At 43.7% G+C, this 24,432-nt stretch overlaps 1 protein-coding gene across 1 annotated transcript in view; it reads left to right on the top strand.

Moving 5' to 3' along the window:
* LOC122810967 (ataxin-8-like) overlaps positions 1 to 24,432 on the top strand; it is a 215,135-nt gene that overhangs the window by 119,225 nt on the left and 71,478 nt on the right. The window contains exon 5 of the mRNA XM_044082494.1: positions 23,318 to 23,389. Within this exon, the coding sequence (XP_043938429.1) occupies positions 23,318 to 23,389 (72 nt within the window). The remainder of the gene's footprint in view (positions 1 to 23,317; positions 23,390 to 24,432) is intronic.

Raw genomic sequence — 24,432 nt, 5'->3', positions numbered from 1 at the left:
TGTCAGATGTAAATCAAATATCAAAAACTGTATCTTAACTATAACTGCTTTGACTATAGTGGAGAATATTTCATGATAGGTGTCATCATTAAGTAGATCTAACATACCATAAATATAAGCATCTCTGTCCATAACAATCGCTCCCCTTTTGTCTGCTGGATGTATCTCAATACATATTAGAGCTTTTAAGTCTAAAAGTGCTTGTTTCTCTTTCGGTGACAAGTTGTAAAATCTACTATTATTTGCACCATCTGTTATCTGCTTTTCACATATTTTTACAAACCAGTCAATCATTGGATTACTGGGGGAGATGTATGTGCTTGGTTTCTTAAAAATACATTGACTCTGTGTATTTCCTTGAAAAATGTTTCTCAATGTCAGTGTCCTACCAAACATTTTAAGTTCTTTTAGAACATTAACAAGGTCAGTCTTCTGGGCTGGTATAAAACTCAAATCCTTATTCAATAAAGTCAGTTGTATTTCAATCGAAGGATAGGATGAAATATTAAATACTAGGCTTGTTTTGCCCTTTTTCCATTCCTCACCTGGTCGTCCACACTGTGTATCCGTCGTGGTGTTTTGCTGTTGAATGTATGGTTCTTGGATTTCCCCATCAGAGGGAGATCCAGGAGCCATACATTCAACGGCAAAACACCACGACGGATACACAGTGTGGACGACCAGGTGAGGAATGGAAAAATGGCGAAACAAGCCTAGTATTTAATATTTCATCCTATCCTTCGACTGAAATGCAAGTGACTTTATTGAATAGGGGTTTGGGTTTTATACCAGCCCAGAAGACTAATCTTGTTAATGTTCTAAAAGAACTTAAAATGTTTGGTAGGACACTGACATTGTGTATTTCCTTGAAAAATGCTTCTCAAGAGTCCATGTATTTTTAAGAAACCAAGCACATACACCCCCCAGTAATCCAATGACTGACTTGTTTTTAGAAATATGTGAAGATAACAGATAGATTTGCCATGAATGACAGTGCAAATAATAGATTTTACAACTTAACACCAAATGAGAAACTAGCACTTTTAGACTTAAAAGCTCTAACATGTATTGAGATATGTCCAGCAGACAAAGGGGGAGGGATTGTTGTTATGGACAGAGATGCTTATATTTATGGTATGTTAGATCTACTTAACGATGATACCCATCATGAAATATCCTCCACTGTAGTCAAAGCAGTTATAGATAAGATACAGTTTTTGATATTTGGTTTACATCTGACAGGACTGATTTCACAATCTTTGTTTGAATATTTTAATGTTGATTTTCCTGTAATTCCGATTGTTTATGGGCTACTGAAAATAGTTGACCCTCCAATGCATCCTATAGTATCCAGCAGAGGATGGGCAACAGAACCACTTTCAATCTTTGTGGAAAATACTTTACGTCCCATTTTGAGAATGTACTACTGTGTTAAGACACAAAGGATTTCCTTGTAGAGTTGGGCACACATGTTGAAATGCTTGGTGACCCTTATTGTTTTTTCACTTTAGAAGTTGAGTCCTTGTTCACAATTATTCCAAATGACTGGGGTATTGAGAATGCTAGGGTCTTTTTATGTACTAAAGATATGTCTGCAGATGAAATTAATCTTATATGTGCATTACAAGAAATTATTTTGGAGAATATATTTGGTGAGAAGCACTGTATACAGAAGGTTGGCGTGGCCATGGGCATGGCCTGTGCCAATACCTACGCCAACCAATCACACTAGTACAATGGGAAACCAGCCATGTTATTAATAATAATGAATTTGCTGAGTCTATTGTCTGGTACAAGCGCTTTGTGGATGATATTTTCCTCTTATGGCATGGTACAGAAGAACGGTTAAGAGTTTTGTGTACATGTCACCCCTTTCCTTAAATTACCTATAAATATTCTGATAGTGAAATTGATTTTCTGGACGTAAAAGTGAAGAGAGGTTTATTTCATCAGGTGTCCACTGAACTGTACAGGAAACCAGTTCGGAAAAACACTGTGCTCCATAATGGAAGTATGCATCCTAAACAAACTAAGATGAATGTTTTGAAAGGGCATGTATATCGCATTAGTTTGCACAATGATGGTGATATCACTCTACATGCAGCACTATCTAGCTTAAAACAAGAATTTGTGATGAGAGGCTACAAAGAATGTGACATTGATAGACAGATATTATATAACTAGCATGGGATGAAAGACTTGACAGATGTAAACCTTATTATAGTACTACAGGAATGATACAAACTGGAATAATGAATAGTAATGAAATAAATGCACATTCCACAGGTAATATAAATAGTGAGATGCTAAGGGTGCCACTCACGTATGCCAGTGATATAAACTTAGTATGTGACATGGTAAAGAATAATTGGGATGTTTTATCTAACGTCAAGGAACTTAATGGAGTGATAGGAGATGAACCTTGCTTCACCTTTAAAAATAAGTCCTTAAAAAGACCATTCTGCTTTAAGTCTACAGGAGCACGTCAATATAATTGCTCAGACATATTAGGTGCATATATATGTAGAAGATGCATGGCATGCTCCCATATTTATGTTGGAGGACAGTTTATACACCCACAGAAGGGGTTTAAAATTGATATAAACTTTTATGCTGACTGTCAGACAAAGAATGTGGTATACTTTAGTTTCTGTGTTACCTGTTATGCCTTCTATATAGGTAAGAGAAATCAGTATTTAAAGATAGAATATTGGAGCATATGAGGGACATAAGGAATATGAAGGAGAGCAATGCACTTGCTATGCATGTTAAAACTGAAGGTTCAGGACAGTTTTAAATTTTTTGTGTTGGTTAATTCATATGAACAAGAGAGGGGGTGATTTAAATAATCAAACAGAAGCTGTAGAACAGGAATGGATATTAAAGCTTCAAGTGGATAGACCACCTGATCTTAATAGTAAAGTATCATTGAAGCCATTCCTGAAAGCCCAGAGTTTAAAACGCTAACCATTGCAATTAAGAATGTTTTTAATATTAGAGTTGTATACATATGCATTTTTATTTTGTTTATGCTTGTTCTATGCTAGCTGTTTAGAGCAATTGAGTATGCGTATAGATTTATATGCACATTTCACATGTGTATTTTAAGTAGATATGTACACCTATGCAAATCTATACTATTTTTTCAAGTATTTTTATGCATTTAATGTAAGTTAGATTTATTTGCATCTTTTTATATATATATATATATATATATATATATATATATATATATATATATATATATGTGTGTGTGTGTGTGTTTTATATATGTTTTAATGTGTTTTAAATAGATGCCATACTTTTGGTAAGACAATCTCATGTTGCACTAGCACTTTATTGTTCCCTTGAGTGACTAAAGTTTAGCTTTTTATGGTTTGGGATACGAGTATGTGCTGTAGGATTTGATGTTTGTATATAATACATTGTACTAGCACTTTAATGCTTTATTGCATGATTAAAGTTTTACCCTTATTGGTTGGTGTATGATTAGATAGACTTTGTAAGTGTGAAGTTGGTTTAATTCATTGTTAGTCTGAAGAAGTGAAGTCCATCCGCGAAAGCGCTTACTTTTTGTTTAAATAAGCATCTCTGCTGTGTGCTACCAACGTCTAAAAATAATTTACAAGTTTGATACCTGCAAGTCGTTGGCTGCTTAATCCGGTATACAGTATATTTCTTTATTTCTTATGCACTTTTTCAGTGTGTGTGTGTGTGTGTGTGTGTGTGTGTGTGTGTGTGTACTGTGTGGTCTTGGCAGACTGATTTCGAAAATCTAGTGCACTTGTGTTTGACAGTAATATTGCTGAGAACTGGAGAGTGTTTGAGCAAGAGTACAACATTTTAATACAAGCTGCATTTTCCGATAAAGATGACTGTACAAAGGCATTTATTCTACTTAATTTAGCTGGGTCATAAGCCATAGAAAGGGAACGCTCATTTGTGTATGTACCTGCTGTCTATACCAGAGAGGGGGAAACGGTCATATTGTACCGGCTATGTCAATGGAGGTCCCAGAATGTTTAAAATGTAGATTTAGAGAAATGTGTAACCCCCAGGCAAATGTTACAATGGAAAGGCACTTATTTTACAGAAGGGATCAAAGATCTGGTGAAACTTTTGCAGCATATATAACTGACATGAGAAATAAAGCTAAAATGTGCATATTTAGTGACTTAAGGGATGAGTTGATAAAGGACAGACTTGTGTGGTATAAAAGATAATGCTGTGAGAGTTTGCTTCGTGACAGTGATTTAACTTTGAGTAAGGCCATTGAGATTTGTCAGATACACAAGCTCACAGAAAAGCACACTAATATGCTTACAAATGTGAGCAGCTCTAGAAGGCACAGTGATAAAGTTGATGTTGATAGTATGCAGCACGTAGTTAAACGAGGCCCCAGCACATGGCAGCTGTAACCCCTGCAACACTCACTGGTGAACCCCAGAACTTTCTAACACATTCTAGACTTTGCACAGTCTCAGTGAAGTATGAGTGAGTCAGCAAACTCAAAGCATGGGCCCAACCTAGTTTCATTGCCAGCTGTAGCAATTGTGGTGGTAGTCATGAACCTAAAAGGGGAAAAGTGTTTAGCTTTTGGTCAACAATGCCACAAATGCAGTAAATGGAATCATTTCAAAAGATTTTGTAAATCAAAAGAATGTGGGTGCTCTTTTATTAAAAGGGGAACATTTTAAGAAACAAGTTGATCAGTTAGAAAGCTATGGCGTGGAGTTGCTGCCTGCTCTTTGTTGATTGCATGTCAGTGCTTCATGAAATGGTCAATGCAGTAGATTTAAAGGCAAAAAAGGAAGTATTTTGTACTGTTCGGATAAATGGCAAAACCCATAGTGCTCATAGCTGACATAGGTTCCAAGTGTAATGTTGTGTCCGCGGAAACATTTACTAGTGTGTGTAAAGGTGAAAGGCTTGATGTGGCAAGGTGTACGAAACTTGTTTATGGAGGTGAAGAAATTCAGACTGAAGGCTCAGTAGTGATTTCCTGTTGCTTCCAGCAGAGTGGAAGAGGTCACGACTTGTTTTGTGGTAAAGAGGCATGCTCAGTCATTATTAGGGCTCAGAGACTGAAAATGAGACTGCTTTGATTTGATAAAGAAGTCCACCATATTAGCTTAAAAGACCACTACAATTTTGTCCAGCACATTTTTTCTACCAATGCTGATCTCTTCCAAGACAGACTAGGTAAACTTCAAGTTGTGTACTCCATGAAGTTAGACAGAGAGGTCAGTCCAGTTGTCAGGCCAGCACGTAAATTTCCTATAGCCATGCAGGCAGGGTTGCCAGTCATCCCTGTTTTGAGCAGAACTGTCCCGAAATCAGCAACCCAATCCAGAGTCTATCACTGCCTGTTAAAATCTCGGCAAAACAGCTTCCGCTTTGTGATTTTTGATTGGCTCAGACTTCAACCTTTGCCTGATATCAAGGCTAGACTATTGGATGTGTCTCTGGATAATAAGCATTTGTTTGCTGGTACTGCTGCTGCCGAGTTGTTTTAAGTCCCTGCAAGAAACTGCTAAGCCCTTAAGGAATTGAAGCATATTTTCGATGTTATGTAGTCCAATCTCGCCTACATTCTTGCCCGTGGGTTCGGAGCTGAACCTCTGCTCTGACTCGGCCATACTCTAGCTCGAAGTCTTTCAGTTGGCTGGGCTAAAAAGGTATCCCATGCTGCACTGCTCCCTTTCTCCAGATCTTGTTTGCAGCTCATATAGCTCGTACGTGGTCTTGCTCTTGGCTGTGGCTAAGTATCACTTTTGTCTTGACAGTTTTTTGCTTCGAAAAAGCTATTTTCATAGCTGTGTGTTGTGTGTTTGTGTACTGGTCTAATATTTAGTAATAATTTTCTTCTGGTGGTATTGTCTCTTGTGGTGTCCTGCTAACTGTTCCTCTACGGGCTAGGCCCGTTTCAGTTAGAGGACCTAGTAGTCCACCCCTTCTTCTTCGTTGTTTGTTAGTAGGTACCTATCCCTCGGGCTAGGACCATTTAAGTTAGAGAACCTAGTCTTTCCTTGTGTTCCTGTTGAGACCGATTAAGTTAGAGGTCCTTTGTAATTGTCTGGTTTTGCTTACTTCCCGCGCTTTATATATTAACGGTTGATCGTTATCGGTTGTTTTCTCATGTCTAAGGATAAGAAAGAGCATAAGCCCTCAGGCTTTAAGAAGTGTACTAAATGTGGTTATAAGATGTCGATCACTGATGGACACTGTGTTTGTCTGGGGGCTATTCACCTCCAGGAATCTTGTACTTTTTGCCATGCATTTAGCCCGTGCGTTCTTCAGTAGAGGAAGAACAAACTAATTTTGAAAGGACTTTTGAAACCCTCCTTCGAGGAGGATTTGGGAAGGGCTTCTAGCTTCAAGTCCTCTCCCTCTAAGACTAAAGCTTCTAAGGCAAAAAAGTGTTCTCTGGCTCCATCTGTATCCTCGGAGCCTCCGGAGAAACTAGTTAAATCTACTGCAGCATTCTCTGCTCCACTGTCTTCGGAGCCGCAGGAAGTTAGTGCATTGACTGAATCTGCTTCGGCTCCAAATCCCTCGGAGCAGATTGCAGAGGTGCTAGTTTGGAGCCGGTCTTCAAATTTTAGGCCGTTCTCTCCTCCTCGTAGGTCTCCTTCAGAGAGGTCTAGATCTCCTTCCTTATCTTCTAGGTCCTCCAGGACTCTTTCAGATGTGGATGTAGATAGTGGTGCAGCGACTGCTCCAGTCACCGGTACTGGCAAAATTGTTTTCGGGTCCAGCCCAGTCATCTCCAGAGCCTGTCACCCAACCAGCGTCGATACTTCCGATCAAATCTCAGCTTTCGGAGCCGGAGTGGTCGGCACTGTCTGATGTCCCTAGGTCGGCTCTGATGGCCCATCCTAGCTTATCGGCTCCAGCTTCAGCTCCGACCCCCGTCGACGGGGTCCAGGACTCATGGTTCCTCAGTCGGACTCGAGGGGGAGGCCTCAGGTCGCTTTTCGGCTCCTAGCCACCCTCTCTGTGCTTAGGCATGGGGAAGCCTGACCCCTGCTTCAGACCTTGTTCCTTCTGCTCCAAGGTCTTGCACGGCTGGTTGATCTTTGGAGCCGGGGGACCAGCTTTCGAGGCCATGCGGAGCGCACTGACCAGGTCCTCAGCGACATCATTCGGCATTGGCACTCTGTTCCCTCCAGCTCCGGTGTGGGTCTCTGATCGCCCTCTATTTTTCGACAGCGGAGACCCAAGGCCTCAGGGATACCCCCATGTGTGGTCCCCATATTTCTGAGGGCCCCTCAGTGTTTTTGCCTGAGGAGCCACCCAGAAAAAGAACATGCAAGAGAAAGCATATTAACTCCCAAGAGGAGTCCCTCACGTCAGACACCGCCCTCAAGGAATCTGAGGGGTACCCCAAGTCATCCTGTGAGGATGTCTCTTTCTCTGACATCCTGAAAATTTTGAAGCAGAGGGGTGACTGGTCCTCCAAAGCTCCCTCCGAGGAGGAGTTTGTGTTCCTGAAGGTCTTTGGGGCTCAGCCCTCCACCTCCTGGGTGTCCCCACCCTTCGAGCTTTTAGATCTGGTTTGTTGAAGGGTGCGGGAAACCCCTGACTCTGTGGAACCAGTCACAACAAATTCTTGTCTGCCCCTCTGGCAAAGAGTTTCTATCCAAGGGAGTTCCTGTAGATGCCATGGTGGTGGCAGCGGCCACCAAGAAGGAACTGGCTGACACATCGTCTACCGTCTATTCTCCTAACAAGGAGTCTAGGACCATGGACCGGTACGGGAAGCATATGTTTTCTTCAGCGGCCTTTACACTGTGGTCACTGAATTACTTCTCATTTTACATGGCTCCAAAGAGATCTGAAAGAGCTTGGAGATACTCTACAGGGTAACGTTTCTGATGCGTGGCTCAGGAGGTCAATGCTCAGATGTCTTCCCTCAACTCTATTGCTAACTCCTCCATGAGGCTGATCTCTTATGCAGCCGAAGGAGCGGGTAGGGCAGCAAGTTTGGGAGTTGCTCTTGGGAGACGCTCCTGGATGCGCCTCTGTAATTTCGTGGAGGCCTTCAAGTCTACGTTCACCAATGCCCCGTTTGATGGTTCCTCCTTATTCGGATGCAAGGTGAAGGACACTCTCACTAGGTGCGAGCAAGAGGGAAAAACTGAGTGCTGTGGGAGTCCGTTTTTCCCTACCCTCTAGGCCTTTTCCCAAGTACCAGAAGGGTGGGAAGATGTGGTTCAAACAATAGCAGAGGTTTTTTTCCATGACGCACAAGGTGAGTCCCCCTCCAGAGGCGCAGGGGAGGAGGTGGTAATTCTGGTAGACTCCGCCCTAGCGGCAGAGGAGGCCCACGTAACCAGGGTTCTCCCTACCAGCGCTCCTGATGAGAGGCCCAACTGTGCATTTCCGGAGCCAGTCGGGGGTCACAATTCACTATACACAGAGACCTGGCAAAGTATCACTCAGGACCGATGGGTATTAAAAATAGTTTCCGGAGGATATCGCACTCCCTTCTCTTCAGCTCCCCCTCCGATCAAAAAAATCCCAGATGTTCCACCCAATCAAAGGGATTCTGCAGCTTCAGAGGTTTTAAAGCTGCTAGAAAAAGGAGCCATCCAGCCTGTCCCCTCAGACCAGTTCGGATTAGGGACTTAAATCCAGATTCTTTTTGGTGCCGAAAAGGACAGGGGACCTCAGACCCATTTTGGATCTCAGCAGGTTGAACACCCATGTGAAGAAGTCAAAGTTCCGAATGGTCACGTTGCAATCTATTCTCCCATTGTTGGGAAAAGAAGTGTGGATGCGCTCCATTGACCTCAAGGATGCTTACTACCATATAAAGATGGACAGGGCATCCAGAAGTCATTTACGCTTCTGGCTGGGAGCCAGTCATTTTAAATTTCATGCCCTGCCCTTTGGTCTCACCACAGCCCCCAGGGTGTTTACCAAATGCATGGCAGTGGTAATGGCTCACTTAAGACGTCAGGGATTCCAAGTGTTTCCATACCTGGACGACTGGCTCCTTTCTGCCACCACCAGGCATCTACTCCTACAAACCAGAGACACCACGATCAAACTGTCAAAAATTAGGCATCACTCTAAATTGGGAAAAGGCCTGCCTTGTTGCCCTCGCAGCGTGTCACCTGTATAGGCCCCGACTTAGACACCGTGCTCATGAGGGCGCTTTTACCAGTAGAAAGGATTCAAAGTTTACAACAGCAGTTGTATGCATTACTCCCTTGGTAAGAGTGAAGGCAAGATTGATCCTCAAATTGTTGGGGACGATGGCTGCTACAATTATGCTGGTTCCTTTGGCGAGGCTACACATGAGGCTCCTTCAATGGCTACTCTTCGCCAAGTGGTCTCTACAACATCTTCCTCTTTCTCATCTCATAATCACAGACAGGTGCAAACAGGATCTGCACTGGTGGCTTCACACCAGCAACCTCAACGTGGAAAAACCCTTTGTTCCATCCCCTCCGGTTGCCACAGTGGCCACGGACGCCTCCCAGATAGGGTGGTGGGGGGGCATTATCTGGGCAGGACTGTCAAAGGCACGTGGCAGGAACACACGATGCATCTGCATATCAATGTCCTGGAGATGAGCAGTGCTACTAACGTTGCAAGCACTGCAGAGCTTTCTTCCTATCAGGACAATTGCGATCCACACGGACAATATGTCGGTGGTATGGTATCTAAACAAACAGGGAGGAACCAAGTCATACCCCCTTTGCAGAGAGGCCATGCGGGTGTGGCAGTGGGCAGTGGCTTCCCAACGTTTTCTTGTGGCAAAGCACATTCCGGGGAAGTCCAATGTGATTGCAGACAGGTTGAGCAGAGCTATTCTGATGCCTCACGAGTGGTCCCTGAACAATCAGGTTGCGGAGCAGATTTTCCGCAGGTGGGGGTCAGCCTTGATTCAACCTATTTGCCAGCCCCCTCAATACCAAATGCAGCAGCTACTTCTCCCTTATCCCCCCTCAGGGGGAGTCGCCCAGGGACACTCTAGTTCATGATTGGCCCTCCGGTCTACTGTATGCCTTCCCTCCTGTTCCTCTGTTGACAAAGGTCATTCAGAAAGCGCAATCTTTGCGAAGCAAAATTATTCTGATTGCTCCACACTGGCCTTGTCTAGTTTGGTTCCCATTTCTCCATCCTTACCTAGTGGATGCCCCCTGGATGCTGGACCCTCATCCAGATTTGCTGACTCGTATGTCAGGGCAGCTCCATCCCTCTCAAGACCCTCCGGTTGACAGCCTGGCTCCTCCACTTCCATCATTAGTCAGGCGTCATTATTTTTCGCTAGAAGTGGTTCATGTTCTGTCTTCCTCCCATAAGCCTTCCACCAGAAAAATCTATTCCAGCAAAGAGATTTTCCATCTGGGTGCATGCAAGACAAATTGATCTTATACAGCCCCAATTTTGTCAGTCCTGGAGTTCCTCTCCATGCTTTTCAATCCAGGATCAGCGGCCGCAACTATTAAAGTCCAGTTGGTGGCTATTTCCACTTTTCACGTCGCTAATGAGCCTAGTCTCATGGCACACAGACTTTGTAAGGCATTCCTGAAGGGCACTATGCTGCTTCGTCCTCCAATTTTTGTACCAGTTATGCCTTGGGACTTGAATTTTGTTCTACAATGTCTCGCTTTGCCCCCCTTTGAACCTGCATCCACTTGTGATTTAAAATATTTGACTTGGAAGACTATCTTTTTAGTAGCCATCACTTCAGCCAGACGTGTCTCGGAGCTTCAAACCTTATCAGTTAACCACCTTACTTGTTTTTTCATAAGGACAGGGTTTCTCTCGGACCAAACTCTTCCTTTCTACCGAAAGTGGCTTCAGTTAGTAATCTAAACCAATCCATTGAACTACCTGTATTCTTTCCGGAGTTCTTGAACAAGGCAGTATTTAGATTTCATCAGCTGGATGTGCACCGACAGTTGATTCTATTTACATAGAACAAAGGATCTCAGAAAATCAGATCACTTGTTTGTCTCATTTTCAGTAAACAGGCTTGGGTCTCCTGTTTCCAAAGTCACCTTGTCTAGATGGATTTCCAGTTGTATTTCATTAATTTATGCTTCAGGTGGCAGGGATTTACCATTTTGAGTGAAAGCTCATTCTACCCGATCTGTGTCTACATCTACAGCCTTTCAGGCCAGGTTGTCTATGGATATTTGTGCTGCGGCTACATGGGCATCTACTCACACCTTTGTTACTCACTACAAGTTAGATTTGGTGTCCAGAGGCAGGTCTTCTTTTGGTTCCACAGTGCTCAGGAGTATTTTCCACTGAGCCTCCCAGCATTCAGGTGCTGGGGACGCTGTTCCACGGGTAAGAATGTAGGCGAGATTGGACTACATAACATCAAGAAGTTATGTACTCACCATAACGTTCGATGTATGTAGTCCATCTCGCCTCACATTCTTACTTACCCCCCCCCCCTCCTTCCCTATCCTGGAGGACCTGGGGGTTAGGTATGGTTTCAAGTTCCTTTCTGGTTAGTATGTTCTTCCTTCTCTGTTGTATGTGGAAGAGTGAATGATTAGCTCGCAGCAAACAAGATCTGGCAGAAGGGAGCAGTGCAGCATGGGATTCCTTCTTAGCCCAGCCAATTGAAAGACTTCGAGCTAGAGTATGGCCGAGTCGGAGCTGAGGTTCGGCTCCGAACCCATGGGTAAGAATGTGAGGTGAGATGGACTACATACATAGAATGTTATGGTGAGTACATAACTTCTTGTTTCACCTGTTCCCAAATTTCAAAGGAACTGCCCTAACAACCCTGCCTTTGTTCCTTGACAGTCTTGCCCTCTCCCCAAAGGTAAAAAGGGTGGTATAAGGCCTCCTCCTGTTAAGGCTACCCAAACTACTGCTCCTCAGAAGCCTCCTATTCCTGACAAACAAGGTGCTGTCTGAATATCTTGTCAGTCACATTCCTCTTTCTCTGCATTTTCCCTGTCCTTTCCTATTTGGTTAAGGGTCACCCAAGACTCATGAGTTCTTTCCATAATTCTCCAGGGTTATCACATAGTTTGGAAACCTACCTCCACCTTTTTGGGTATTCCTCATCCGCCTCTGGAACAACTGTCCTTTTTTCCAGAGGTGCTTCAGCGCCTTTTGGCTAAAGGAACAATTCAAGAAGTTCCATCTCCTCAGAGGGAGAAGGGGTTCTACTCCAGAATGTTTTTGGTCCCCAGGAAAGATGGTAGCTGGAGACCCATTCTGTAACTTTCTTAGCTAACACCTTTTTGAAGGTCTCTTCCTTTATGATGCTGTCCCTTCAAACATAGTTTCCTGTGCTACTTCCCGAGGCTTTTCTAGTTTCCCTGGATCTCAAAGATGCTTATCTACGCATTCCTATTCATCCCCTTTTCAGGAAGTTTTCACATTTCTCTGCTTCCTGGCATTTTCAGTTCTTTGCTTTGTTTTTTGGCCTGTCTACTGCCCCAAGGGTTTTAACCAAGTGCCTCACTCATGAGATTGCTTTCTGCAAGTTGAGAGGGATTCAAGTCTTTCCTTACCTGGATGACCTGCTTATTCAGGTCTCCTTTCCAGAAATTTTACTTCAGCATCTTCACTTTGCTTTTTCTCACCTGTAAAGCCTGGGGTTCCAAGTGTAATTTCAAAAAATTAATTCATGACTCCTCAGGATCATGTTTTTCTGGGTTGCAGGCTGCAAACTGTTCCAATGCTGGTGTCCCTGCCTCCTCCCAAGGCTTTAACCGTGATTGCTTTCTTTCAGTCCATTATTCCTCTGGCTGCCACTACAGCCAGGGAGTTTCTGAGGGCTCTGGGTTACATGGCTTCCACCATTCCTATGCTTCCTCTGGCCAAGCTCCCCATGAGAAAGCTCCAGTGGTTTCTAAAGCCAGTTTGGTTTCAACATTCTCATCCTTTAGATTTTCTAGTCCCTCCTCTTCCATGCCTCAAGATGGAACTTCAATGGTGGAGTTATCAGTTGTCACTCAACCCAAGGCTTCCTTTTCAACTTCTATCCCCTCTAAGGAACTTTTCACAAATGCCTCAGATATGGGATTTGGGGGGGGGGTGTCTCCCTTGGTCCTCTGGAAGTGCAGGGCCTTTGGTCTCTTCTACAAAAGAAAGGCCACATCAGTGTCAAAGATTTGAGAGCTCTTCTGCGTCTTCAGCCTTTTCATTCTGTTTTCCTTCCAGGACCCTCAAGATTCTCAGCAAATGCAACAGTGATGTGGTGAATCAAAAACAAGGTGGGACAAGGTCTTGCGTCTTGTGCAGATTAGCCCTTCAGATTTGAGAGCTAGCTATCCAGTATCAGGTGACCCTTCAGGCAGTTTACATTCCCTCGGATCAGAACATAGAGGCAGATTCTCTGAGTGGTTCTATAACACAGTCCCACGAGTGGACGCTTCACAGGGATGTGTTTTTGGACATTGTTCACCAGTGGGGTACTCCTTGTTTAGATCCTTTTGCCTCCCCTCTGAACAGACAGCTCCCTCTCTTTTGCCCCAGATTCCCATATTCTCTGGCCTGAAAGTTGGATACCTTCTTTTTTTTTTCCTTGGAAAGGGATGTTTCTTTATGCCTTCCCAACCCCTTCCTTTCATTCTGAAGGTCCTATTCAAGATAAAACAGAATGCTCCCAAAATCTTGCTGTTGACTTCTTTTGGCCCAGACAGCGCTGGTTCCCTCTGCCTCTGCGTTAAGCCAAGGGCTGTCATCACACTTTATTTGAGAGTTTACCTACTCACACAAGTCAAAGGGGTATCTCATCCATCCCCCACCTGTCCACTCTTCATCTGACTTTGTGGGTGATGGTTTTGATCTACTTCAGAACCCTTTTCTTCTGAGGACATTACTTTGGGTCTTGCAGGAGGCCAGGAAACCCACCACTTGGAAATCTTATTTGTCCAAATGGAAGTGATTTTCTGTTTGGGGTGTCTCATAATCTGGATCCACTTTCTGTGGATGTTCCTTTGGTTCTCTTATTTGTGTAAATTGCTCAATGCTGGTTTGGCATATTCTGTTAAGGCCCACCTATCTGCTCTCTCTGCTTTGGTTGCCTGTGAACACCCAGTTTGGCCTCTAGATTTGAGGCCAGTTTCTTAAAGGTGTCCACATTAGGCATCCCGGGAAGCCTGTCCCTCCTTCCTGGGACTTTAATTAAGTTTTGGAAAAATTGGCTCAGGCTTCTTTTGAGCCTGCTGCTTTCATCTTCCTTACAACATTGTTCTTGGAAGACTGTTTTACTTTTGGTCCTTACTTCTGCCAGATGGGTGTCTAAGCTGCAAGCCCTTATGGCTGTTCTTCATTTTTTAGTTTTTCATAAGGACAGGGTGTCCCTTCGTACTAATCCTTTTATGCCCAGGGTAATTAACGAGTTCTCTCCATCAGTCTGTTTGCCCACTTTTTTCCCTTCTCCTCATTCTGATAGTGGGAAGGTTTTGCACACATTGGATTTGCATAGACAGGTCAGATATTTGGATACGACTAAAGCTTTTCGTAAATTTTTGATGTGAAGTTGTTCAATCTCGATGTTCATTCTTACACATGGGTTCGGAGCCGATCCATCGGCTCAGAGTCTGTCGCTTTACTAGCTGAAGATCTGAGTAGCTCGATGCCAGGTCCCTATCCCATGATTCTCTGTCCTACCTCAGATCTAGTTTGCTGCTACAACAGATCGGAGGTAGTCTGAGAGCTCGGGACAGTTTGTTACAATTTTTTCTAGTTTTTTCTAAGTATTCTGTGATCTAGAAACTTAGATTTACCTTTTATATAATTATAAAACTTATTGGGCTAGTTAGCCTCTGTTTTCTTTAATCTTATCTGAGGTATGACAAGATTTCGTCCTTTCAGAGCGTCTGCTCTTAGGCCTTTGGCCTTCCTTGGTTATTATACCCTATCCTGTTTAATGCAATTTTCATATTAATAGTGTGGTGTGTTTAGCTTGCAATTTAGATATAGAAAATTGTTTATATATATATATATATATATATATATATATATATATATATATATATATATATATATATAAACAAACAAAAGTCCCAGCACTTGGATACAAAAACAGAAAAACCAGGAGCCAGAAACAATTGCAGAACTCACAACGTTAAACTGGATGAAAGTATTAATCCAATCGCCTTGAATAACCACAATGTAAAATCAAATCCTTTATTAGAACATAAAGAAATGAGCGCTTTCGCGGGACACAGCACCGCTTCTTCAGATAGTATAAAAAATTGTAAAGCATTCATTTATTTAAACATAACCACACCTCAGTGCTGTCCAATGAGGCATTACTTTGCTAATTGAGAAACACTAACAAGTAATGAATAAAACAAATGCTCAATTGAAGCAGCAGCAAGGACACGCCTTCAAACAGGCTGATACCTAAAACATATCCACAATCCATGCGGCTGCATATAATGCATAGCCTCTAATCAAAACTTTAAAAAATATAAATAAATTATGGCTCTCAAAAATATATATAATGACAACCTATACAATTAATGCAAAAAGGCATATACAAGGCGAACAAAGACACTTATCATTCTTCGTATACTTCACTGTAAAATACACAAGTATGCAGGTTAAAATTAAACACTGTCACTGCACATCGTACCTAATAGCATAGATCGTACTAGGGAGCAAATCCACAATATATGGATACAGCATATTAAAACAAAGACAATAATAAATATGTTTGAATTTAATATCACTATAGCAGACTAGTTAATAATGATGCATAAAATACATAGACACAATTTTGTGTATAAAAATACATGTACTGGATCTAAAGACAGAGTTGTCAGCTAAAAAACTAGAAAACTAGCATGCCCTATTTTTAATAATGGTTATATGCCCTATCGTAACTTTCTCCCTTTCAGACATGGTTTGAGTGAAACTGTTTCATTTAGCCCCCTACCTCTATGTGCCCCTAATCTCAGCAGCCAACGCAGTTCAGCTTCCTCCGTCCTGTTTACTATGTCCCCTATGCATGTAGAGACATTTTCCATGTGTAATACTTGGAATAAAAAAGTATGTGCAGGTCCTTCTTTCAGCGCATGTTTGGCCAGAGCACTACATTCATCTCTTCTGGCCAGACAGTAGCTGTGATCCCTAACGTGTTCCCTCAGGGACCTATTGGTCTTCCCCACGTAGAAGCAAAAACATCGCACACAATGTGCCACATATACCACATTTCTACTATGGCAATTGGAATTCACCCTGAGCTTCTTGTTCTAGCTAGAGTTTTCGGGGCTTTTGTGTGCTTTGTTGTACAGTAATAGTTTTGTCAAGCTTAGTGTTTACTGTGGTTTTACTATGGCTGATCAAAAGGAGAGACAAAAATCAGTGTTTAAAAAATGCCCAAAATGTGGGCAGATGTCCATTACGGATGCCCATGTGAACTGCGTCTATTGCTTGGGGCCAGTTCACCTCCAAGAGGATTGCTATATCTGCCATTCCTTCAGTAGCAGGGTTTTGCTTGAGAGAAGGAAGTTGGTGGATAGAGGGTTATTGAAGTCGGATTTTCAAGAGTCCTTGGACAAGGCTGACTAGACTTCCAAGTCATTGAGGGGGGCCGACGTCATCTAAAGCTTCCTCGGCGCCCAAGTCATCAGCTCGGAGTCTTACTGTGAAGGGTGTGATTGCTGGCTCTGCAGACTTTGGAGCAGTGCACCAAGCCAGTGTTTGAACCGGTCCCCGGTCTTGGAGCTGGTCTCCAAAACCTTGAGATCACCTATCCTTCAATCGGTGGTTTCTTCAGTCCCTTCGACTCGTTCTTCAAGGACCCTGTCTGATGTTGACCGTGTGGTGCAGAGGCTTCTCGAGAACCCGGCACTGGCAAAATTATCTGCCTCAACCCAACCAGTTTTGGGGTCCAAGACCATACCACCTGCTGTGACTATTCCTTCTCCAAGCCTTCAAAGCCGGGGGAGGAGGATCTGATTGTGGAGCCTTCGGAGCCGAGGCCTGTTCCAGTGCCCTTGGCTCCATCAACCCTGCAGTCTTCAGTACTGTTGGAAGAGTCTGGGAACTGACGCACTCTGGTTGACTCTGGGGGGTGGGGGGCAGAGCCGAACAGATGAGTCTGTTCCAACCCTTCCTCTGAGTGTCAGCTCTGATGAGCTCTGCTCTGTCCCCTGGCGCTCTACCCACTGTCTCAGCACCAGATAGGTTGCTGTCTTCTTCGGAACCGGTGGCTTCCTCTGGTCGGAGCAATGGTGCCTTCGATGCTATGAGGAGGGTTATTATCGTCTAAGACGCGCACATCATCAGGTCCCTCCTCTTACTCCCCTAAAGTGCCGCTTTCTGCCTCTACATCGCAGGTCCCTGTGAAGCGTCGAGACCTGGAGCCTCGGGTGACCCTTGCTCTACCGAGACCTCACCAGAAGCTCCCACTGATGAGGTTCCCAGAAAGAGACTGTAAGAGAAGGCATTTAGATTTCCCGCAGGAGGCTTTGACATCAGACACCGACTTAGAGGAATTGGAAGGGTCCCCACAGTCCCCGTCGGAGGATATCTCCTTTGCAGATATCCTGTAAGTCCTTTAGCAGAGGGGTGACTGGCAGTCCATTAGCCCTTCTGAGGATGAGTCTGTGCTCCTGAAGGCCTTTGGGTCTCAACCTTCTACCTCCTGGGTGACTCCGCCCTTCGAACTAATGGAATTGGTTGCTCGAAGGGAGTGGAAGTCTCCTGATACTATGGAACCTGTCCCTCAGAGGCCCAACATGTTTACCCCCCCCCCCCAAGACAAGATGATCCTTACTAAGGGAGTTCCGGTTGATGCCATGGTGGTGGCGGCGGCCACCAAGAAAGTTATGTCTGAAACCTCTTCTACTGTCTATCCTCCTAATAGGGATTCCAGGACTATGGACCGGTACGGGAAACATCTTTAGTTCTGCAAACTTTGCTATGCGATTGCTTAACTACTTGACTCATTTTACCCGTCTTCAAAGAGAGCTCCTAAAAGAGATTGGAGATGCTCTGCAGGGTAGTACAGATGGAGCAGTCTCTGAGAAGGTGACAGCCCAGCTTAATACCCTTAATTCCATAGTTAACTCATCCACGCGGCTCATTTCCTATACAGCCGATGGTTCAAGTCGGGCAGCAGGTGCAGCGATAGCTCTTCGGAGACCGTCCTGGATGCACTTACGCTCCTTTGCAGAAGTCTTGAAGTCTTCCTTTGTCAACACCCAATTCGATGGCTCTTTTCTTTTTGGGCCCAAAGTCAAGGAGACTCTCACTACGTGTGAGCAAGCGGGAAAGAATCTATCTGCCTTAGGAGTCAGTTTTTCCACCCCTACCAGACCATACCCCAAAGGGCAGGAAGGTGGAAAAATGTGGTTCCAAAAGTCCCAAGGATCTTTCCAGAATGCATGTAGTGAACCCCCCTCCAGGGGCAGAGGGAGGGGGTAATAATGGATGACGCCACCCTGGCAGCAGAGGAGGTCCGCAGAACCAGGGTGACTGGGATCAGTTCCTTGGTAAGCCCCATCGGTGCTCCTGAAAGGAGACCTGACTGTCCTACTGGAGGTAGTCAGGGGTCGCTTGGCTTTGTATCTGGATGCCTGGCTAGCAACCCCAACACATTCTTGGGTACAAAGCATCGTTACCAGAGGTTACATCATTCCATTTTTAGAAAACCCACCTGTTGGGGAAAAAAATCCCAGACGTGCCACCCAGTCTCTGGGATCAAGCAGCCGTAGAAATCCAGAGGCTGCAGGAAAAAAGTCATCCAGCCAGTCCCAGCAGACCAGATAGGATCCGGAACTTACTCCAGATTCTTTTTAGTTCCAAAGAAGACGAGGTACTGGAGGGTCATTTTGGATCTCTGCAAACTCAACACATTTGTAAAGAAGCAGTTCCGGATGGTCACGCTTCAATCTATTCTCCCATTCCTCAGAATGGGCGATTGGATGTGCTCCTATAGATCTCAAGGATGCGTACTACCATATCAAAATGGCCAGGCCATCCAGAGATCATGTGTGTTTCTGGCTGGGAGCCAGTCACTACCAATGCCAAGCACTGCCCTTTGGACTTGCAACAGCCCCCAGAGTGTTTACCAAATGCTTGGCAGTGGTTACGGCTCACCTGTGGCATCTAGGATTAGAATGTTTCCGTATCTGGACAACTGGCTCCTTGCACTGCCTCCAGGCATCAACTAATTCTGTCCAGGGATCACACACAATCTCTGCTCTGTTAGGTATCACTATCAATTTCGAAAAGTCTGCGTTGTTGCCATCACAGCGCATCTCTTTTATCGGAGCAGAAATAGATACCACCGCCACATTAAAATTGCCCCTGGACAGAATAACCACTCTCAGAAACCAGGTCTCGGACATTTTGCAGAGAAGGAAAGTACCGGCCCATCAAGTACTGAAGCTGCTAGGTACTATGTCAGCTACGCTCATAGCAGTTCCTCTGGGACGTATACACATGAGGATTCTTCAGTGGCTACTTTTCACCCAGTGGTCTTACTAACAACTTCCAATGTGATTCTTAATCATGATTACGGACTCTTGCAAGAAGGATCTTTGCTGGTTGACCAGCCAACAAGTTACAGTGGGTCCACCATTTGTTTCTCCCCCGCCGTCAGCCTCTGACCACGGACGCTTCTCTGATAGGGTGGGGGAGCTTTTTCAGAGAACAGCCCAAGCCACCTGGTCGGAGACAGTCACAGTTGCACATCAGTGTTCTGGAGCCGAGAGCGGTGCTTTTGGCATTGCAGCACTTCCACGACTCTGCCTCTAGGGATGATTGTGATAGACGGACAACATGTCTGGTTTGGTACATTAACAAGCAAGGGGGAACCAAGTCTTGCCCCCTGTGTTGAGAGGCCTTGAGAATTTGGCAGTGGGTAGTATCCACCGGGAGCTTTCCGATAGCAACGCATATCCCGGGGAAATCCAACATGATAGTGGACAAACTCATCAGAGCCATTCTGTTACCGCACGAGTGGTCTCTCAAAGACCAACTTGCGGAGATGATTTTCCGCAGATGGGGCCAGCCTTGCTGCGACCTCTTTGCATCCCCTATGAATGCCAAATGCACAAGCTACTTTGCCCTGAATCCTCCAGGGGACAGCCCAAGGGACTCGCTTGTATACGATTTGCCCCTGGGACTCCTGTATACCTTCCCACTTATACCCCTGATTCCGAAATTCTTGCAGAAAGCCAAAAGCCTGAGAAGGACTGTAATCTTATTAGCCCATTTTTGGCCTCGTCAGATTTGGTTCCCCTTCCTCCGACTCTATCAACTGGAGGAACCTAGGATTCCAGACCCAGTGCCAGACCTGACACATTCGTCAGGGGCCCTCCATCCCTCCCTTCGTTCCCTCAGACTGACCGCTTGGCTGCACAGATTTCCTACCTAGCCAGGTCGCACGTTTTTTCTTCTGAGGTGTACAGCACATTCTTGTATCTTCGCATAAGGCTTTCACCAGAAAGTTGTATGCTAGTTAATGGAAGCGATTTTCTTTTTGGGCCTCCCAAAATAACATTGATCCTTATGTTGCCCTGAGTGCTAGTATCCTGGAGTTCCTGTCTAAGCTTTTACATGAAGGTGCTGCAGCTGCTACTATTAGACTTCAACTGGCTGCAATTTCGAATTTTCACCTCGGATTTGAAGGTTCTAATTTGATGTCTCGCAGACTATGTAGGGCCTTCCTGAAGGGTACCATTCATCTTAGGCCACCTGGTAGACCACCCTTTTCTCCCTGGAATCTAAATTTTGTGTTGTCTGGTATTATTCTTACCCCCCTTTGAGCCTGCATCATCCTGACAGTTGAAGTTTCTTTCTTGGAAAACTATTTTATTGGTGGCCATTACCTCAGCACATAGGGTGTCTTGAGCTTCAAGCCCTTTCTATCAAACACCATATTTGGTGTTCGATCCAGAATTTCTCTGAGGACTAATCCTTTCCTGCCAAAGGTATGTTCCGAAACTAACCTGAATCAACCTATCTAACTTCCAACCTTTTTTAGTAATCATTCTAATAAGTTGGAGTACATGTTGCATAAACTAGATATCCACAGACAATTGAGATCCTTTATGGACAGGACAAAGGAATATAGAAAATCTGATTAACTCTCTGTATCTCATGCTGACACTAAAGAAAGGATTACCAGTCTCTAAAGTTACTCTTTCCAAATGGTTAACTGACTGCATTAAATTTATATACTCTTCAGCAAACCAAACAGAGCATGGTGTGAAGGCGCATTCCACTAGGACTATTTCCACATCTGCTTATGCAGCTCAATTGCCTTTGGACACTATATGTGCAGCTGCCACGTGGTCTAAGCCGCATACCTTTTTCACTCATTGCAAAGTGGACAGATCCACCAGGGACATGGCTTCCTTTGGTTCCACTGTCCTCAGGAATATACTCCCTTTGAGCCACCCAGGATTAGGGTGCTTGGGATGCTACCCATGTGTAAGAATGAACGGTGAGACATGAACGGTGAGATTGAACAACTTCACATAAAGAAGTTATGTACTTACCATAACGTTCCATGCAAGTTGTTCACTTCACCTTCATTCTTACATTCCCACCCACATTCCCCCTTCAGGGTCTCGAAGAACAAGTAGACTTGGGGTCTGGTGCTCTTGTTCTGGGTCTTCTTACTCCAGGTGGAGTTTTTATTGGGTTATACCGGTTTATGCTGGTTCAGCAAACTAGATCTGAGGTAGGACAATAGAGTATCATGGGATAGGGTCCTGGCCTCGAGCTACTCTGAGATCTTCAGCTAGTAAAACGGCCGACTCTGAGCCAGTGGATTGACTCCGAACCCATGTGTAAGAATGAAGACAAGATGAACAACTCACATGGAACGTTATGGTAAGTACATAACTTTTTTCTTTTCATCTTGGGTCTTTAGGTTTGGCTGTTTCCAAGCGAACCATTTCTTATTGGATATCTAAAGCCATTTCTTTTTCCTCTTTTCATGGAAAGAGCCTTCTTTTAAATTCCACTATGGCTGTGGCTTCTAGTGCGTTTTTTCATGGGTTTGGACACCAATTCTATTCCTGAAGCAGATACCTGAATTTCTGTGCATACTTCTACCAAACACTATGTTGGATATGATTTCTAGTGCCAGGGCTGACTTTTACTAGGCCACTCTCCATGGCTTCCTAGAGGGTTATGCTGCCCTTCTTCCTGAGCCTTTGTACTCTTCCTTGTAAAGAATACTGCAACAGTGATGTGGAAGGAGACTGTATAGTTGTGTAATACCTTACCATAACAATAGATGTCCTCCTATTCACAGTTGCAGTATTTGCTGCCTCCTCTCCCAGATCCTTTTTCCTTCTGGATGTGCCTGTTACTTGATATACCTAGGCTATCATTTCTAATGGGTCTTTTCAGTTCTGAGGATGGCACATCCAAATGTCAACTTTATGCCCTACACTGTGCCCAGGGAGCATGTGTAATGTATGGTGAACCCATTACAACCTAAAAGTTTTGGTATACTGGCTGGAAGTCAGACTGCCCTAGGCAGGGGATCCCTATTGTAAAGAATATTTCAACAGTGAGAAGGACATCTACTGTTATGGTAAGTATTTAAACAAATCATATTGAACTAATTAGAAAATGGGAAAGCATTTTCCATTAAACAGTGAGCAAACTGGTACCAGGTGTATATGCCGGTTTACCACAAACTAACACCATGATCAAATCAAAACTGTTCACAAAAACTGGGGTTTGTGGATTTGCTGACTTTCCTACAGCTGTATGATAAGGAGAATGTAGAAGTAAGGTTGTCGCCGCATGAGGGTTGCAGGGTGCATAGCTCCCTTGTAAAAGTACTTTAAAATTGCTTTTGTTTTTTCGTAAGTTACATAATGCATTTGCTTTCACTTTGGTAGGTTTTATAGGTATTGTATTTTCATTACTTTTAGTTCCTTTTTTGAGAAACTTGATGGTTTGGTTGTCGTTATCATGAATCCAACCAAACAAAAGAAATTAGAGATACAGCTTAGTAGTTAGGTAGCAGTTGCTGATGCAGTCCTGCAGGGAATGCTGTAGTCTGTTCCAGAGTTTGAGGTCAGGTTATCTCTAGGGTAGTTGAATGCTGCTGTATATTTTCCCTGCATAAGGAATTGTACTGCAATAGTGATCCTTTTATTCAAGCATCTACTTTATGGCAATTATACTAACTCTGCTTCACTTTACTAGTGCAGAAATATTTGATGTTTTATGGCTTTCAGTAGCTGTATAGAGGGTTTAGGTTGAGCGTTTTTGTATAGTCCATGTAGCACAAGATTGATCATGTTTTCATACTGTTGATGTGATGAGTCATTCATGCAGCTAGCACTTATTTGTAGAACAAGTATAATTAAGTCATCTTAAATCATTTGAACAGGTCCAGTTTGATGAGGAACAAGAAGGCAAGCAGAAACAGAAGATGAAAAATGAAAAAGGAAAACCAATGAAGGTAAAAAGTTAGTCTTTATTCTCTCAACTGCAGTCATTTGTCAGTGATTGCTTTGAAGCCCTTAACTGAGGTACTGACTTTAAGTATTTACTGTTGTAAGGCAGACAATGAGTCTCTTCCCAATGAACTGGTACCAACTCATTATGTTGAATCTCAGCCATTCCCAAAGAAGCAGAGTGACATAATCATTCCAAGTATGCCTTTTTGTTTGCTCTGGACATCCTTCCAATGGGTTGTGACTGGAACTTTATTCTGAAGAATCTCATTTGCCATAACTTCCAGTCAGCGAGCTTGCTAAAATGTCAAGCTTCTCACATTGTCGCAGAGAGAGAGAGAAGTAATCCTGCAAAGGAACCTTATTTTCACTGTCTCTATTCATGGCTGCATTCTTTGAGTTTTCCAAATCTTGTGACTTTAGGCAGGGAGTGCATCATGTGTTGACTGAATTATGCACTTTTGTCCTGTGACCCAGTTCTCACCTAACTGCAGCAGTGTGGTACAGCATCTACTTTCTTTACACTGCTTCTTTCTTTGCTTAACTTTCATTTATTCATTGCAGACTGGGTTAATTTTGATTTATTTATTTAAATGTATTCTTTGTTGACCAGTTTAGGTTACTTGTTCGTTTTCCTCCCTTGCCTCCTAGTCCCTTGTGCCTTCAGTGAACAGCGTCTCAGTATACGTATGGATTTCTGGTGTCACATTTAAAGAATGTGACACAAGGTAGGGTAAATGTGCCTGGAACTACTGCACAAGGTACTAGAGCAGAGCAAGGTGCCAAAATCCTGGCACAAGGCAATGTATAACAGTAATCTTGAAAAAAGGGAAAGATCTAGGCAGTCCATTATCTTATTGGTCGATATCTGTATTGGGCCACAATTATAATTATTTGTAGCCATTGTGGTGAATAGAATAGTAAGATTTTTTTCCCCAGGCTAATTGTCAAGTGTGGATTAGTAATGGGATGCCAGACGTTTGACAGTATTTTAAAAACCTGCATGATATATTAGTAGGCTGATAGAGAAAACGATAGGGGGGATACA

This window comes from Protopterus annectens, chromosome 9.part0 (assembly GCF_019279795.1).
Source record: "Protopterus annectens isolate FY-2018-M chromosome 9.part0, PAN1.0, whole genome shotgun sequence".
NCBI classification, from domain to species: domain Eukaryota; kingdom Metazoa; phylum Chordata; order Ceratodontiformes; family Protopteridae; genus Protopterus; species Protopterus annectens.
This window is presented reverse-complemented; position numbering and strand designations above follow the sequence as displayed.